Genomic DNA, 13,775 nt, shown 5'->3' with positions numbered 1-13,775 from the left:
GGAGGTGGACATTTCCTCTCCTCCAAGGAGAAAGAAGGGACAGCCGGACAGCAGCAGACAGGTAGGATGTAGCAGGCTGTGGCCAGTTCTGTCTGTTTTCACCATGAAAAGAGGTGAGTGTCAGCGATGAAGCAGGAGGCTCTGAGAAGCAGGCTTCCAGGTGTAAGACCTCAGGTGATGAGAGGAAAGAGGACTGAGATTTCTGACTGGAGAGCATGGCTCTGCTGAAGTCAATGATGACAATGGAGTGACAACAGACTGTTCTCCTGGGTGATTTCCCTCTGTGGTCCTTAGCTTCTGGGGGCCAGGGTAGAGAAGTCAAATGTTGGGAGGCAGGATAGACAGGATAGACAGTGAAGGGGGTGGGGGGGGTACTTCGAAGGAGGGATTTAGTGATGAGCATGGAACCCAAGGCCGAAGATGAAAAGACAGGAAGGGCCAGCGGTCCTTCCATGAGCCCCTAGAACAGCTGCAGTAAGCCTACTTGAGCAAACAAACCGTAAGGAAAGGAGATCATAGCAGACAGCACGATGTTTGATTCAGTTATTTCATAGGTGCTGCAGTTTCTGGTGATGATAAGGCTCCCAGGAGTGGCTTGTGAGGGTGGAATGGAGAATGTTAGAGATGGGAGAGTGAAGGAACTGAGAGGTCAGTGTGCTGGACAGAGCATCCACACAGGCACCACCACCACCAAGACATCCTCTGTTCAGTCCCATCCTCTCCCACACCCCGCCCTCATCCTAGCTGGCTTTCCCTTCCTCCCCTTCCTCCTCAGCACGTCCCTCCCAGTCTCTAATTTCCTCCCTCTGCACCCTCTTCTCACCTCTTCCCCTCTGGGATCTGCCCCACCCTCTCCCATGCCTCATCCTCTTCTTATGCTGCTTCCCTCCAATCTCCACCTATTCTCCTTGCCCCCTCTTTCTCATCCTGCCCCTCCAATCCATCACGATCATGCTATGCCCTTGAGAACACTATTGCATTTTGGGTTAAACCCCACACTCACCACCTACTCACTTTGCCTAATTTTGCCATGCCTCGGTTGTAAAATTGGAATATTTATAATAATACGTACCCTGGAAGGTTGCCAAAAGGAATATGTGAGTCTAAAGTACTTGGAAGATGTCTGGGCACAAAGGGAATGCTCCAATGACTGTTATTCTCACCCTCTCTCCTTTCCTCCTCTCTTTCCTCCCAGCCACCTTCCCACCTCCATTATCCCTCTGTGCCGACTTCACACCTCTTCAAAGAGGCACAGGCGAAATCAGACTCAGCCCCTGCCCACAGTCTAGCAGGGGAACAAGCACAGAAATAAATGTCAAGAGAATATAATAAGTGCTAGATGCGCAAGAGCTGCTATTGGAGAACAGGGGCTATGCAAACCACCTCTGCCTGGGGGAGTAAAGAAAAAACTCAGCAGGTGGATACCCTCTGAGCTGGCTCTAGGAGGATGGGGAGGAATTTGCCAGGCAAAGGCAGGACAGAGGTATTCCAGCAGAAGAAACATGAGGTGTTTCTTGTGCTGTTTCTGCTGGAAGGTACGAAGTTCTGCATGCGTGTGTGAAGAAGTTAGCCTGACCCCCGGCCCTGGTGGGGGTGCCCCTCCTCTGCGCGGCCATAAGGGGGCAGCAAAGCATCAGGAGCGGCTGCAGAGGGGCCGGAAAACGGAAAGCCACACAGACCTGGACTCCCTTGCCCCAAGCCTCACCACAAGGGTTTTCCCCAAATAGGCTGCCCTGCCAGGAAAAAGAGGGAGTCTGATAACGTGCAGAATAGGGTTTGTCTTAGAAAAAGAACAAGAGTCCCCTAAAGATTTGTACACATGTTGATAAGAACAGAACAGCTCTCCACTGAGTTGGAAGTGTCTGTGGAATATGTACTGTTGACGTGACTTGGTATTTACCATGAGCATGGACACTGTTCTCAGCACTTTACAAATCTTTGCTTTCTCCTCAGAGTAGCCTGGTCAGGTAAGTATAATCACCCCCCTTTTGCAGATGGGAACACGGAGGCACTGGGCCAAAGCTGCATAGGCAGAAAGTGGCAGAGTTGGTTTGGCTCCAGCGTTTGGCTGCCTCCCTTGTAATCACCTTTCCAGCCACAGCTGTGGCGTGTCAAAGTATCAAATCCAGCCTCCCTAGGAAGTCAGCAGCCCTTCTGGAAACTCTCATCCTGTCAGGAATTAGCAGTGTTGCTTTATGTCATTTCACCCCTGACCTGTTTCTTCAAAAGTTAAACAATGGGGTTAGGTTCTGTTCCTTCATCCACAACACAGACGGATGACTAGGCCCTCGGGACTGTGCCGAGTGCTGTGACTACAAAGCCAGCCAGGAAGCAGGCTTACCTTGAAGGAGTGCAGGATGTGGAGGGAGTGCCTCTAAGCCAACAATTATAGAAGGAGAGGGAAGGGGAGGCCTTCTGTGAAGTGGGCCTCCTCCCCTCCCCAGAGCGAGAGTGGAATTTGGGCAGGAGGTGTTAAGTAAGAAAAGCTTCCCGAAGTAATTATAGGGGAGGTAGGAATTAGCCAGGCAGGCAGGAAAGGGGTGGGGGTGGGGGGGGGAAGGATGTGAAAACACAGTGTGAACAAAGAAAACAGAGGGACTTCCAAGAGCTGGGTGAGAACATCTTTGAACATCTTCTCTTAATGTCCGCTGTAAGAGTTGACTTTCCCCCGCAGCATGCCTATCTGTGAAGCCTCACAGAGCTAACACAACAGCCTCTCCTAGGAGGTGTCAGTCAACCATCATGTGTTTGTTGAGCACCTACTAAGTGCCCTATACAGATGGGGGTGATGCCTAAAAGTCTTGCAGTCTGGTTAGAGTCCACCCAGTTCTGATACCGGGGGTAGTGCCATGCAGAAGCCTTGTTTGCCCATCTCCAATGAAGTAAGTAGGCATCTGTGAAGCACAGAGTGCCCCCCCCCACACACACACACCCTTATATTAACACCAACTTTTTAGTTCTAGGAAGGTTCCAAGGTTGTCCACTCAGAAAGGCAGGGGAATTAGGATGAGAGATGAAAGAGGGTTAGGAGGGTTTCCCAGATGGCACAGGCTCCTGTTTGGAGAGATCAGTTGAGGCTTTAGGAATAACACTGCCCCGCCCCCCAGCTCTCCACTCTGGCATGGGGGGTGGGGGTGGGGCGCAGCTTTGATCCTTGTGCTTCACATCCGACCTCCTGGGGGTAACTATAGATTTAGTCAACAAGACTCCAATCTTAAAAAAAAATAAGCAAGAGTGGTGGAGAGGGTATGGAGAGAGATAGTAAAGAGAGGGCAGCCAGAAGTAAGTGAGGCAAGGAAGAGAGGAGCAGAAGACAGGATCCAGGGCACGTTAGGGAGGACCACTTGTGAGATGTTGCTGCTGCTGTTCCTGGGGATTGCTGCAGGCAGATGCCTACACGATGAGACACAGAAGTCTGTGAGCCTGCTCAGGCCCCCTCTCTCCCAACTTGCCCCAGACTTCCGTTCTGCTTCCTTCACCCACCCTGGCTCTCGTGATCCTCAGCCCCTGAGAATCCGAACCTGCTATATCAGAGATCCTGTATCAGATGGGGCTTGGGATACTGAGGGAGCCGGAAGGAGAGGAGTACCTCATGCCCTGGTGGCTGCCAGACAGGCCGCTAGGCGACTCCAGGGTGTCCTCGCAGGTAAGTAGGGAAACCAAAGGGAGTCAGGGAGGGCTGAAGGTCAGAGGGCTATGGAGGAAGACAACCAGCGAAAAGGAACTCTAAAGATGTTGAGGTGAAATCGACTTCTTGTCTTTTTAAGTCCCTCCAGTGCAAGGACCCCTGCTTCTGAGTCGAGACCCTGCACAGTACTGCCATGCTGTCTGGGGAGACCCAGACACCCCAAACTACCACAGGTGAGTTCACGTCATTGAGAATGTACACGGTGCCTCTTCGGCGGTACCCAGAAATGTCTCCAGCTCACCTACAGGTATTCATTCTTGGCAGGTGCAGCCTCTTGAACCCAGGGTACAAAGGAGAGAGTTGCCTGGGAGTAAAGGTGAGATTTGGGGATCTGAAGATCTCTAGCCTGCCTAGACTTCCCCAAGACCATTATTAGCACCAAAATTGTTTAATGTCCTTCCTAATAAATGCAGATTCCTGAGCCCCTACTCACCCTGGTAATTTATAAAATCAGAGATGGGGAGGGAAGATGGCAGGAGTCCCTATTCTGACCAGCTGCCTAAATGACACTAAGGCAGACTAAAGACAGAGACTGTCCACTCCTCACTCCTCGTACCCAGTTTCCTATTGTCCCCATCTGCTAAACTAGATGCTACATTCCACTCCCTGCCAGATCCCTGATGCCCATCTCCGTGGTTACGCACTGTGGCCAGAGCAGGGTCCCCCACAACTGGTCCAGCCAGATGGGCCTGGGGTCCAAAACACTGATTTTCTCCTGTATGTGCGGATTGCCCACACTTCCAAGTGCCATGGAGAGGTGAGGCCCAAATCAAGTCCTTTTCCGTGTTCTGTCTCTCCTAGTCTTAAATATCCTGGGGAGGGGGAGGGAGCATAAAAGAAATTTTTATTAAAAGTTGTGCTCATTTGAGGTAACTTGGGTCATGTTGATGAAGTCTGGGTGGGAGCTAAACCCCTTCAAGTAATCCCTTGGGACCATCCCTGCTGAGTTCCGTGGGTGTCTATTTTCAGAAAGATTTCTTCTGTGTTCCCCCACATCCCTGCTTTCCACCACTACCTTGTCCTGGCCCATCCACAGCCTTCTATCATAGCCTATGCTGCCTGCTGCCAGCTGGACTCAGAAGACAGGCCCCTTGCTGGTACCATTGTCTACTGTGCCCAACATCTTGCCAGCCCCAGCCTCAGCCATAGTGACATCATCACGGTAACTGCTGCATGACGAATAGGAAGATGCAAACAGGTTGGGGATAGGGGACAGGTCACTCAGCTTCCCATGAAGTGGAAGAATCTATTAAGGTTGGAGGAGAAGGTGCCTCAGACTCTAAGAAGAGCTGATTGGGCAGAGGGGCTATGGAATGGCCGGTCAATCTGCTCCACACCCAGTCCCCCTCACCGTGTGGTCATTTGTCCTTAGGCCACACTACATGAATTGCTCCATGCTCTGGGTTTCTCTGGACAGCTCTTCAAGAAGTGGCGGGATTGCCCCTCAGGACCCGGTGGTAAATGAGAGGAGTGAGAGCCAGCCTTCCCACAATGTCAAAGAGAGGGGATCACTACCATCCCACCAACTCCTTCCCTCCATTTCTGCTCCACCCTTTCTGAGTTTTCCTCTCCTCATATTGCCTCCTTCACTTTCTGTGCTCAGTTCCAGAGAACTGTTCTACAAGGCCACAAGTCACAAGGCGTGATGAGTGGGGACAGCTGCTTCTCACTACCCCAGCTGTTAGCCACAGCCTGGCCAAACACTTGGGAGTGCTGGGGGCTTCACTGGGTGTTCCCTTGGAAGAAGAGGTGAGACTGAGAACACCTCGGGGTGCTGGAAGGAAGAGGGGGTCATCAGGTGGCAACGGACTACCTCCTCCCTAGGGCGCTTTGTCTTCACACTGGGAGGCCCGACTGCTCCAGGGTTCTGTAATGACCGCTACCTTCAATGGTGCCCGGCGCACTCGACTTGATCCCGTCACTCTTGCTGCCTTCAAAGATTCAGGCTGGTACCAAGTCAACCACAGTGCTGCAGAGGAGCTGTTGTGGGGCCGGGGTGAGAACAAAGGAAAATCGCATAGGGGCCCTCACCACCTGAGTCAGCTTGGGGGCAGCGAGAGAGGTTGGAAGGGGTTATCTGCTGCAGACGTGTAGCTGAAGCATAAGCACAGCCAGCGCTGAGGGGTGTTGGGGGCTTCACTTGTTCTGAGGGCTCTTTCTCTTCCCACCTCTCAAGCAGGATCTGGCCTGGAATTTGGCCTGGTGACCACATGTGGGGCTGGCTCCTCAGACTTCTTCTGTACTGGCAGGTGTGTGTGCTGAGTGGTTGAGGGGCTGTACAGCTGTCGGGGACCCTGGTGTCAGCTGCCATCCCTTCCACACAGCGGACTGGGCTGCCACTACCTGCACCTGGACAAGGGGAGCTGTTCCTCAGACCCCACGCTGGAAGGCTGCCGCATGTACAAGCCCCTGGCCAATGGGGTGAGACAACTGGAGAAGACAGAATGGAAGTGAGTGGGCCCGGAGAGGAGTCAACGTCTAAGGCATTAGGCAAACACTATTCTGCCTCCTGTCCCGCCTTTCAGAGTGAATGCTGGAAGAAGGAAAATGGATTCCCACCTGGGGCAGACAACCCCCACGGGGAAATTTACCATTCCCAGAGTCGTTGCTTCCTTGCCAACCTCACTTCACAACTGCTCCGTGGGGACGAGACCAGGCGTCCCTCTCAGATCCCACACCTGAAGGAAGCAGAGCTCACTGGCCGCTGCTACTTACATCAATGCACAGAAAGGGGAGCATACAATGTGCAGGTAGAGGGGTCACCCTGGGCCTCATGCCTTCCTGGAAAGGCTATTCAGGTGGGTATCATAAGTGAAAAGCTACAGAGCCCTTGGCAAAAGGAAGTTTGACAATGCTTGTATGGTAGTTAGTACATTTAGATATTCATTCATTTTTCTCTAAGTACCCACCGAGTCTGTGACTCTGATCTAGATTGTACAATTTCCTTAGAAAGGCTTGAGCAAACAATTGAGGTCATAACTATACCCTGCTATGTATTTCCTTGCAGATACCTGGGTACCATGGTCTTCTCTTCTGTCCCCGGGGTCGGCTGTGTCAAACAAATGAAGGTACCAATGCTGTTACTTCCCCACCTGTGAGTCTTGCCACCCAAGACCCGTTATTCCATCTGTCTTTACAATTAGCTGGGCCTCCAGGCCACTCTGTGGGGAAAGAAACGCTAGAAGAGCTGACTGAAGCAGTACTACAGGCTCTGGTGAGCAGAGGCCACACTGGCAGGTAAAGGGACAGTTCAGACTGAGGATGTACACAGTGGGCCAGGGAGACTGCCTAAGTTGGTTACTTCACCACTCTCCTCTGAAAACTTTGTGCCATTCCAAAGCCTGCACCTGTTTCAGGAGATATACTCTTCCAGGGACTCTATCTCCCTTAAGAGATCCAAATGTCCCTGTAGGTGCTATTTCCACAGCCCCTCCACTACCACTGGACTGGTGTTCACTGTGTACATGTGGAAGTCCTCTGGCTGCCACGGGCCTTCGGTTGGTATGCTGCACAGGGCCCTGACCCTGAGTCTCCAGAAGAAGCCCCTGGAAGTATATTATGGAGGAGCCAGCTTTACCACAGAACACATCGAGTAAGACAATATTCCAAGTAGCTTTCTTTCAAAGTCCTGGAGTCCAGATGTTTGAAATTGCAGGAAGCACTCATGTGTGTCTTAGGCTTATTTTGGAAAACGAGTGTGATCACCTCAGACCTAGCACTATGGGACAACTTTCCCTCCACAATGATGGAGTTCCCCATCCGTAGGACATAGGGATCCTAGTCCTCTTCCTCCCTAAAGTACTAACAGGCTACTATGTCTAGTTACCTAAACACCATAGTCTAACTGCCAACACCTCACTGCCAGGTTAGGTCTCCTTCCAACAATTTAAGTTGCTAGGAGACTTGGATCTTGGTCTTTTTCCTACTTTCAGGATCTATATTCCTGATTTCCTGTGTAGCTTGATTGGATGAAGCAGAGTTTCATGAGCTCTGTATGACAAAAGTGAAGCCCTTCACCTCCTAAGCCTAAGCATTATTTCAAGCCAAATATTACCTCTATGTTCCTAGGTCACTGGTTACCTTGGACCATAATTCCTCCATGACTCATCTAGGGCTGTCCATGGGACTCTGCCTAACACTGCTTATCCTGGTGGGTGCACTGGGAACCATGGCCTATCAGAGAAGAGCTATTCTCCAGGTGGCACCAGCTGCCCCTCACCATTCACCAGAGCTCCAAGAAACAAGGGGCCCAGTTGAAGGAATAAGAGAGGTGTGACATGACAGGATAGATAGGGCAGATTATTTCTTGGAAGACAACTGGATGGAAAGTCTATACTTTTCTCAGAATGCCTCTTTCTCTAGGTATCAACTCTATTCTAGCCTTGTAATGAAAAAATTCCAGAGACTTATGGTTCTGAAGATTCTTTATTTTGATACAAAAAATAAACACTTCAACCTATAAAGAGTGTCACTTGTTTTCATATTGGAGAGCAAACTTACAGAACAGGTATTTGTTACCAGCTCCAAGGATATCACAATATGCTTTAGAAAAAGCCATTGCTATTTGGATTCAAACAAACATCAGCATGGAAGGAGTAACAATTATCTCCCTCTCCTGATTTTTACATACTTTTACAAAATCATCACTAGGGAAGCTTAGTTGGGATGTCACACAATTATGCCAGAATCTGGTAAGAGTGGTGAAATCAGCCATCTGAATCCAGTTAAACTATAAAAACGTGACCTTTTATCGTCCTTCTCTCCTGTTTCTGGAGCAGGAAGGCTCTACTTTATAGCCTCATGGGCCAGCAATAGGCTTGAGTTATAATATGTAGGTTCCTTTTGGTTATACTCGCAAAAGAAGCCATTGAGTTCTTGAGGGTTTGACATGTAGAAAGGAGCAAGCTAGGAGGCTGACTGATCTGAATTTACTCAGATGGAAAACATTTCTGCTGGGAGTCCAGTTGATAGGCTATTAAAGTTGAAATAACCAAGCCTGTCCTGGTCAACAAGGTCAGTCAGTTGATCAGGATACCATCCCTAAACTGTTAAGTGACATATTTGAAGTTCTCACTGTAAAGTTGCAGCTCCATCAGATATGATTATCTTCTTTGATTTTAAAGCCCATCAATCTTTACCAGCTGTAGCAGCCACTGCTTGGTAAAACTTTGCCACGAAGTCTGGCTCACTGACCTCCAGCTGCCTGACAAATTCGTTGCGCTCCTGCTCAGCCCAACCTCGAAACCACTGATCCCAAAGACGTAGCTGACACTCAAAGATACAAGGCGGTCGGTTTGCTCCAGACACACTAAGCTGCTCCAGACCTTCCAGCAGTGGCTGTAATTTTCCCGGCACTGCCTTAGCTACCAGGTCCTGTAGGAAACGTTCACGCTGGGGACCTGACCAACTGGCAAACCAGTGAAGAATACACTTCATCTCCTGGGAAGTGATGTAAGACATTGGGGGTGGGGAAGAGTTAGTAATACTGTCTGGTACTGAAGGTAAGGGAGTAGGGAAGGATAGTGGCATCGAAGAGGAAGATGATTCCAGTGGCATCCTGAAACATAAAAGCACTGTTATATACTCTCTAGATAGGGCAACCAAAATACAACTTCCCACCAAAGAATCTTACCAAAAATCACCATCTACGGATAAAGTTATTTTTCACCAATTCAATTTACAAGAAAACAACAGGGTACTTCACTAAGGTTATTCTCCAACTACCTTAGAGAAGTCACCCCAAAATAACTTCATATTTGCCAACCTCCCTCCCTTTCAAACCCATTAGCCTCCCCAACCACTGCTTCTCTCCATTATTCTTATAAAGAATCTAAAAATAACCAACACATTTCTTGTTCACTCTCTCTGGCCTACTTCTATGTTCCAGGTTGAGTAAAGAAAAATGATAATGTTGGTCCACCTCCTCTTCCTTAAAATGAAAAAAGGTACATATTTTTTTTAATCTAGTACATGCAGCTGGTGAGGGCCTAGCTGCTAGTAATCCCAGAGCTATCAATGGTGAAAATCATATATGATAAGTCTTCTTTGTAATGTGTACATAGCCTCTGAGATATGCCAAGAGCTTCATAACATCCATTACTTCCTTATATTTCCTGTTAAAGCACCAGGAAAAATTAAAGAGCAAAGTAAGTGAGCGTGCCTCACCCAAAATAAGATAACACAGAAAGGAAAAAATAGAAGAAGCCACGTGTTTATTCAAGACTGAAAAAAGTCTAGTTGGTTTGATGACTTAGGAGTGTAACAAGTATTATACTGCTGGAGATGTATGACAATTTATGTCTTTGAACATTTTCCTTAAGGTTTAATATATAATTCCTATTGATGCCCTGTCATTGATTTGCATCAGTAATGCAAATGGAAGGTCAGTCGACTTGAATAGTTTGAGTTCCACAGTTTGAATGTCTAACAATGAAAACTTTAAACTGCCTGTCTATGACCCATTTTACTGTTTGTGTTTCTTCTGCTGCAGGTTGGAGTATTTGTAGTGACAAAGAGAAGAATCCGTAAGCAATTAACAACAGTTCAGTACCCAAACAGTACAGGGGGGTTGCCTTTTTCACAGAGCTCCTCCAAGAAGCAATCCCTCCTAAAGGAACTTTATTCTTACTCGGGGAAAGGAGAAACTTTTGCCTAGTCTTGCGACATGGCCTCCACAGCAAACTCAAGTTCAGTAATTTTGAATTAGTTCACAGTCTGGGCCCAAAAACACGGTGCCGCCACTTGCCCACTTTGGAGGCCACGGAGCCTGGCATTCTAAGATCCCAAAGAGCAACGTAGCCTTAGATGGGAGTGGCGGGGATTCAGATATCGGGAGGCGGCAGCTGTACCGGTAGGAGAGCGGGAAGTGTGCCCTACTAGGGTAGCCCGCAAACACCGAGTCTGACCCGGCCCAGGGAGGGACTTCTACCCCGCTTACCTCCCCTTTCCTCTCACAGGGCACCTGGAGACCGTCACAAAGTGCTTAAACCCCAACTGTCGCCGCCGCTTCCATGTTTCCTGAAAACCATAAGCAGGGCCAGCCCGGCAGCCCACGCACTTCCGGTCCCGGAGCAGCCCCAAAAACCCAAGCGCCTCAGCGCCTCAGTCTTAGGTTCGGAGATAGCCGACTAACTCCGATTTTGGTTAGGCCAGAGTCGAGGGCTTCCGAGTACGTTCGATTCAAAGCCTCGGTAAGACGAAGATAACCGAGTTCTGAAGGCAGCGTGAGGAAGGCGGAGAGGCTGGGAGGATGGGAAGAACTGATTGGTGCCGATGTTGAGACGGAAATACCCGAGCAATTCCGGAGGAACCCGAGGAGTTCTGAGTGGTAATCGAGGGGTTGACTATGGCAGTGGGCGGGGTCAGCTCGGTACGTTCGAAGGGCGTTGGCGGAAATTACCGAAGATGCCCGAAGCCGTCGGGACGGACCCGAGTACCTCACGCAAGATGGCGGAGCTGGAGGAGGTGACTCTGGACGGGAAGCCTCTTCAGGCGCTGCGGGTGACCGACCTGAAGGCCGCACTGGAGCAGCGAGGCCTAGCCAAGAGCGGGCAGAAGAGTGCCCTGGTCAAGCGGCTCAAAGGGGTGAGAAGACGGCGTTGCCGGGGTGTCGGAGGGGAGCGGACCCGGTAGAGACGAGTCTCTGCCGCGGCGCAGGCGCAGTGTCCGGGCTCCGCGCGAGCTCGCTCAGGCCGCCAGCGCGAGCCTCCGGAACCGCGCGCACGGTGGTTGGTGAGGCTCGCGCTGGAATAGAGACAGCGCCGGTTCCCGCCTTAACGGCAGCGGCGCGAGCCCAAAATGGGAGGGTGCGCGCTACTCTCCCGGAGTGTCTTAAGCTCCTTCCTCCTTCCCCCACCCCCTCCTTGTTTGTGTCTGTGGTTTCGGCGCATGCGCTGCAGAAGGAGTTAAATCCCACCACTACCACCGGCGTTGCTGGCCTGAGGGGGGCGAATTGGGCTGGGTCAGAGTTAGGGGTATAGTTGGGCGGAGGGGTTAATGGGGCTGGTGTCGGTATCCGGAGGAATAGGATTGGGATAGGGTAAAATGCCTACCTGATTAGATTAGGAGGTGAGATGAAGAGAGACCTTGACTTGAAGGGACTCGGTTGTAGAGGGGTGTATGATTTATCCAGAAGCAATTTGGGTGGATAAGAGTTTGGTGAATATTGGTGACAGAGGTGGGGCAGGTTGTTATATGTTGGGGGTTTTGAATCGATTTGAGTATAGGGTGGGATCGTCATGAGGTGGATGGATTTGTGTGTATAGATTTGGTGTAAACGGAGGCAATGTGAGGATGTCATGGTTTTAATTGGGGTTAGTTAGGATACATGGTGTGTAGTACCCATTAGGGCTGAGTTGGCTCAAGGGTTAAATTGACAGACCGTTGCCTGCCTGTACAGAGCTGACGGTTTCGTGTGTGTGGATCGGGTCAGCCACAGTTTAGAGTCTGTGGTCATTTTGTTCTATAGCCTCCTTTTTGAAATTTTTATAGACTTGATAAATCTAGGTGCCACTCTGTTGGAAACAATACAAATTCACTCAAGTAGATCTAGCCCTGGGTAACTGACCAAGTAATTCAGTCAAGCCAAAACCAGCAGCCCCATGTTGGTTTCCTGTATTTGAAGCTGACTTGAGTATTTGAAGTCATTTTACCTGCATGGCCAGATTTAGAAGGGACATTAGTCAGAAGTGCAGAAGATAATAGAGATTGTAGTACTGGTTCTGTCACTGTCACTGATTTTATTACATAGCCAGGTCGCTCATTTTCTTCACGTGCCTGCATTTTACATTTGTACATTTGAGAGCAGTAACCATGGCTACTTTCAAGGGTCTTCTGAAGATGAGTAAGAACAGTATTAGTAAAGGGCTTTTAGGTTCCTGGAAAAGGAGTACAGTTTAAGTGTGTATGGTTAGTCATTGCATTCAATGAAGAGATTGGGGAGTGGTGGGTTTTTTCCCCCAAGTTTCTGACTTTTGCCATTCTCTATACCAGGCTCTAATGCTAGAAAATTTGCAGAAACACTCAACACCCCATGCTGCATTCCAGCCAAATTCCCAGGTAAGAAAAAATATTTATTAGATAGGGTGGGCTCTTTGGATGCACAGACATATGGAAGGACATAATGATGTATATTTGATGGTTAATTCCTCACCAGTATTTTTCTGAATTCCCTGAGTTGGAAAAGTCCTCATACCAGATCAGTTGAATTCTAATAAAAAAATTCAGAAACAGAATTAGAAGAGCTATTAGTTAATTTCTGATACTTGCAATGATGTGTGCAAAAAGATGTGGTTCCAGTTGATTAAGTGTAGTACAAGAATCTGGAGCCATTCATTTGCCATTGATTTGGAAAAAGTAGTTGATGTCTTTGAATGAAGACATGAAGTAGACAATCAATAGGGCAGTGTAGGATGATACTTGCTGATCAAGAAGAATTCTTGTGTTGACATAGATTTTCCAAGAATTCAATCCTTTGGAAATCATCCACCATTACTAGTGTTAATGCTAACTGTGCACTTACTTGTAAATATCATTAATTACTCTGTTACTTAGGGCAAGAAACTTAACCTTTGGATGCCTTGGATTCCACTATTTCTATGTATAATATTAGAAAAGGTTGGACTATATCCATAGTTTTATAACTGCTCTACTTTAGTTTTGTAGACCTGCTTTTGGGGGATTTCTGGGGAAGATAACTTTCTTCCCAAGTGGGCAGGTGCTCATATTCCCCACCTAACTAAATTCGATCTTCTTTTATCTGTCTTATATATTGAGTTTCAGTGTAAGATTTTTTTAGAAGAAACAATTCCACAGTTTAAAAAAATAAAATTCTTAGACTGCAATTTCATAAGATTCTTTTCAGCTTTTAAAATCCCCTCATTATAGTATGTTATGTACTTAAAGGAAAAATCTAGGTCTTTGTTAGTGCAGTGTTGTGCAGCCCAGTACTAGGTGAAGTCCCAAGATACTATGGAAAAACAAGAGAGCCTTCCTAGTCCCTTGTTACCACTTCATTAAGCTATGTCATAATCTAGTCTGTTTATGGAAGTTTAGTTAAGTATAAGTGTAAGAAACTACATGAGTTAAT

At 48.5% G+C, this 13,775-nt stretch overlaps 3 protein-coding genes across 13 annotated transcripts in view; 2 read left to right on the top strand and 1 right to left on the bottom strand.

Moving 5' to 3' along the window:
- Positions 1-2,849: 2,849 nt before the first annotated feature.
- Positions 2,850-8,131, top strand: LMLN2 (leishmanolysin like peptidase 2). The gene is made up of 15 exons (XM_045060661.1): positions 2,850-2,882; positions 3,505-3,646; positions 3,768-3,861; positions 3,953-4,004; positions 4,302-4,445; positions 4,725-4,850; positions 5,061-5,145; positions 5,292-5,437; positions 5,513-5,684; positions 5,868-5,937; positions 6,013-6,109; positions 6,214-6,438; positions 6,696-6,925; positions 7,101-7,280; positions 7,757-8,131. The coding sequence occupies exons 1-15, from the start codon at positions 2,850-2,852 to the stop codon at positions 7,962-7,964; spliced, it is 2,004 nt and encodes a 667-aa protein (XP_044916596.1). The 3' UTR covers positions 7,965-8,131.
- Positions 8,095-11,220, bottom strand: CB3H14orf119 (chromosome B3 C14orf119 homolog). Of its 3 annotated transcripts, none has more exons than XM_019832807.2 (2): positions 11,088-11,220; positions 8,095-9,245 (listed from the first exon to the last, which is right to left on the bottom strand). In XM_019832807.2, the coding sequence occupies exon 2, from the start codon at positions 9,242-9,244 to the stop codon at positions 8,816-8,818; it is 429 nt and encodes a 142-aa protein (XP_019688366.1). In that variant the 5' UTR covers position 9,245; positions 11,088-11,220; the 3' UTR covers positions 8,095-8,815. The 3 variants fall into 3 exon arrangements, with proteins under 3 accessions (XP_019688366.1, XP_003987521.1, XP_019688367.1); XM_003987472.6 differs by lacking the exon at positions 11,088-11,220 and adding an exon at positions 10,626-10,758; XM_019832808.3 differs by lacking the exon at positions 11,088-11,220 and adding an exon at positions 10,025-10,605.
- The window catches only part of ACIN1 (apoptotic chromatin condensation inducer 1), a 34,496-nt gene continuing 31,681 nt past the window's right edge, over positions 10,961-13,775 (top strand). For 4 of the 9 annotated variants that reach the window (XM_019832805.3, XM_045059675.1, XM_045059676.1 and 1 more), the window contains exons 1-2: positions 11,093-11,272; positions 12,680-12,745. In XM_019832805.3, coding sequence (XP_019688364.2) covers positions 11,093-11,272; positions 12,680-12,745 — 246 coding nt within the window. Of the gene's footprint in view, positions 11,273-11,523; positions 11,649-11,677; positions 11,756-12,679; positions 12,746-13,775 lie in introns of those variants that run through there. The other 5 variants (XM_003987469.6, XM_003987470.6, XM_003987468.6 and 2 more) reach the window with 3 other exon arrangements.

Source organism: Felis catus, chromosome B3, assembly GCF_018350175.1.
Source record: "Felis catus isolate Fca126 chromosome B3, F.catus_Fca126_mat1.0, whole genome shotgun sequence".
In the NCBI taxonomy this organism is placed as follows: Eukaryota; Metazoa; Chordata; class Mammalia; order Carnivora; family Felidae; genus Felis; species Felis catus.
This window is presented reverse-complemented; position numbering and strand designations above follow the sequence as displayed.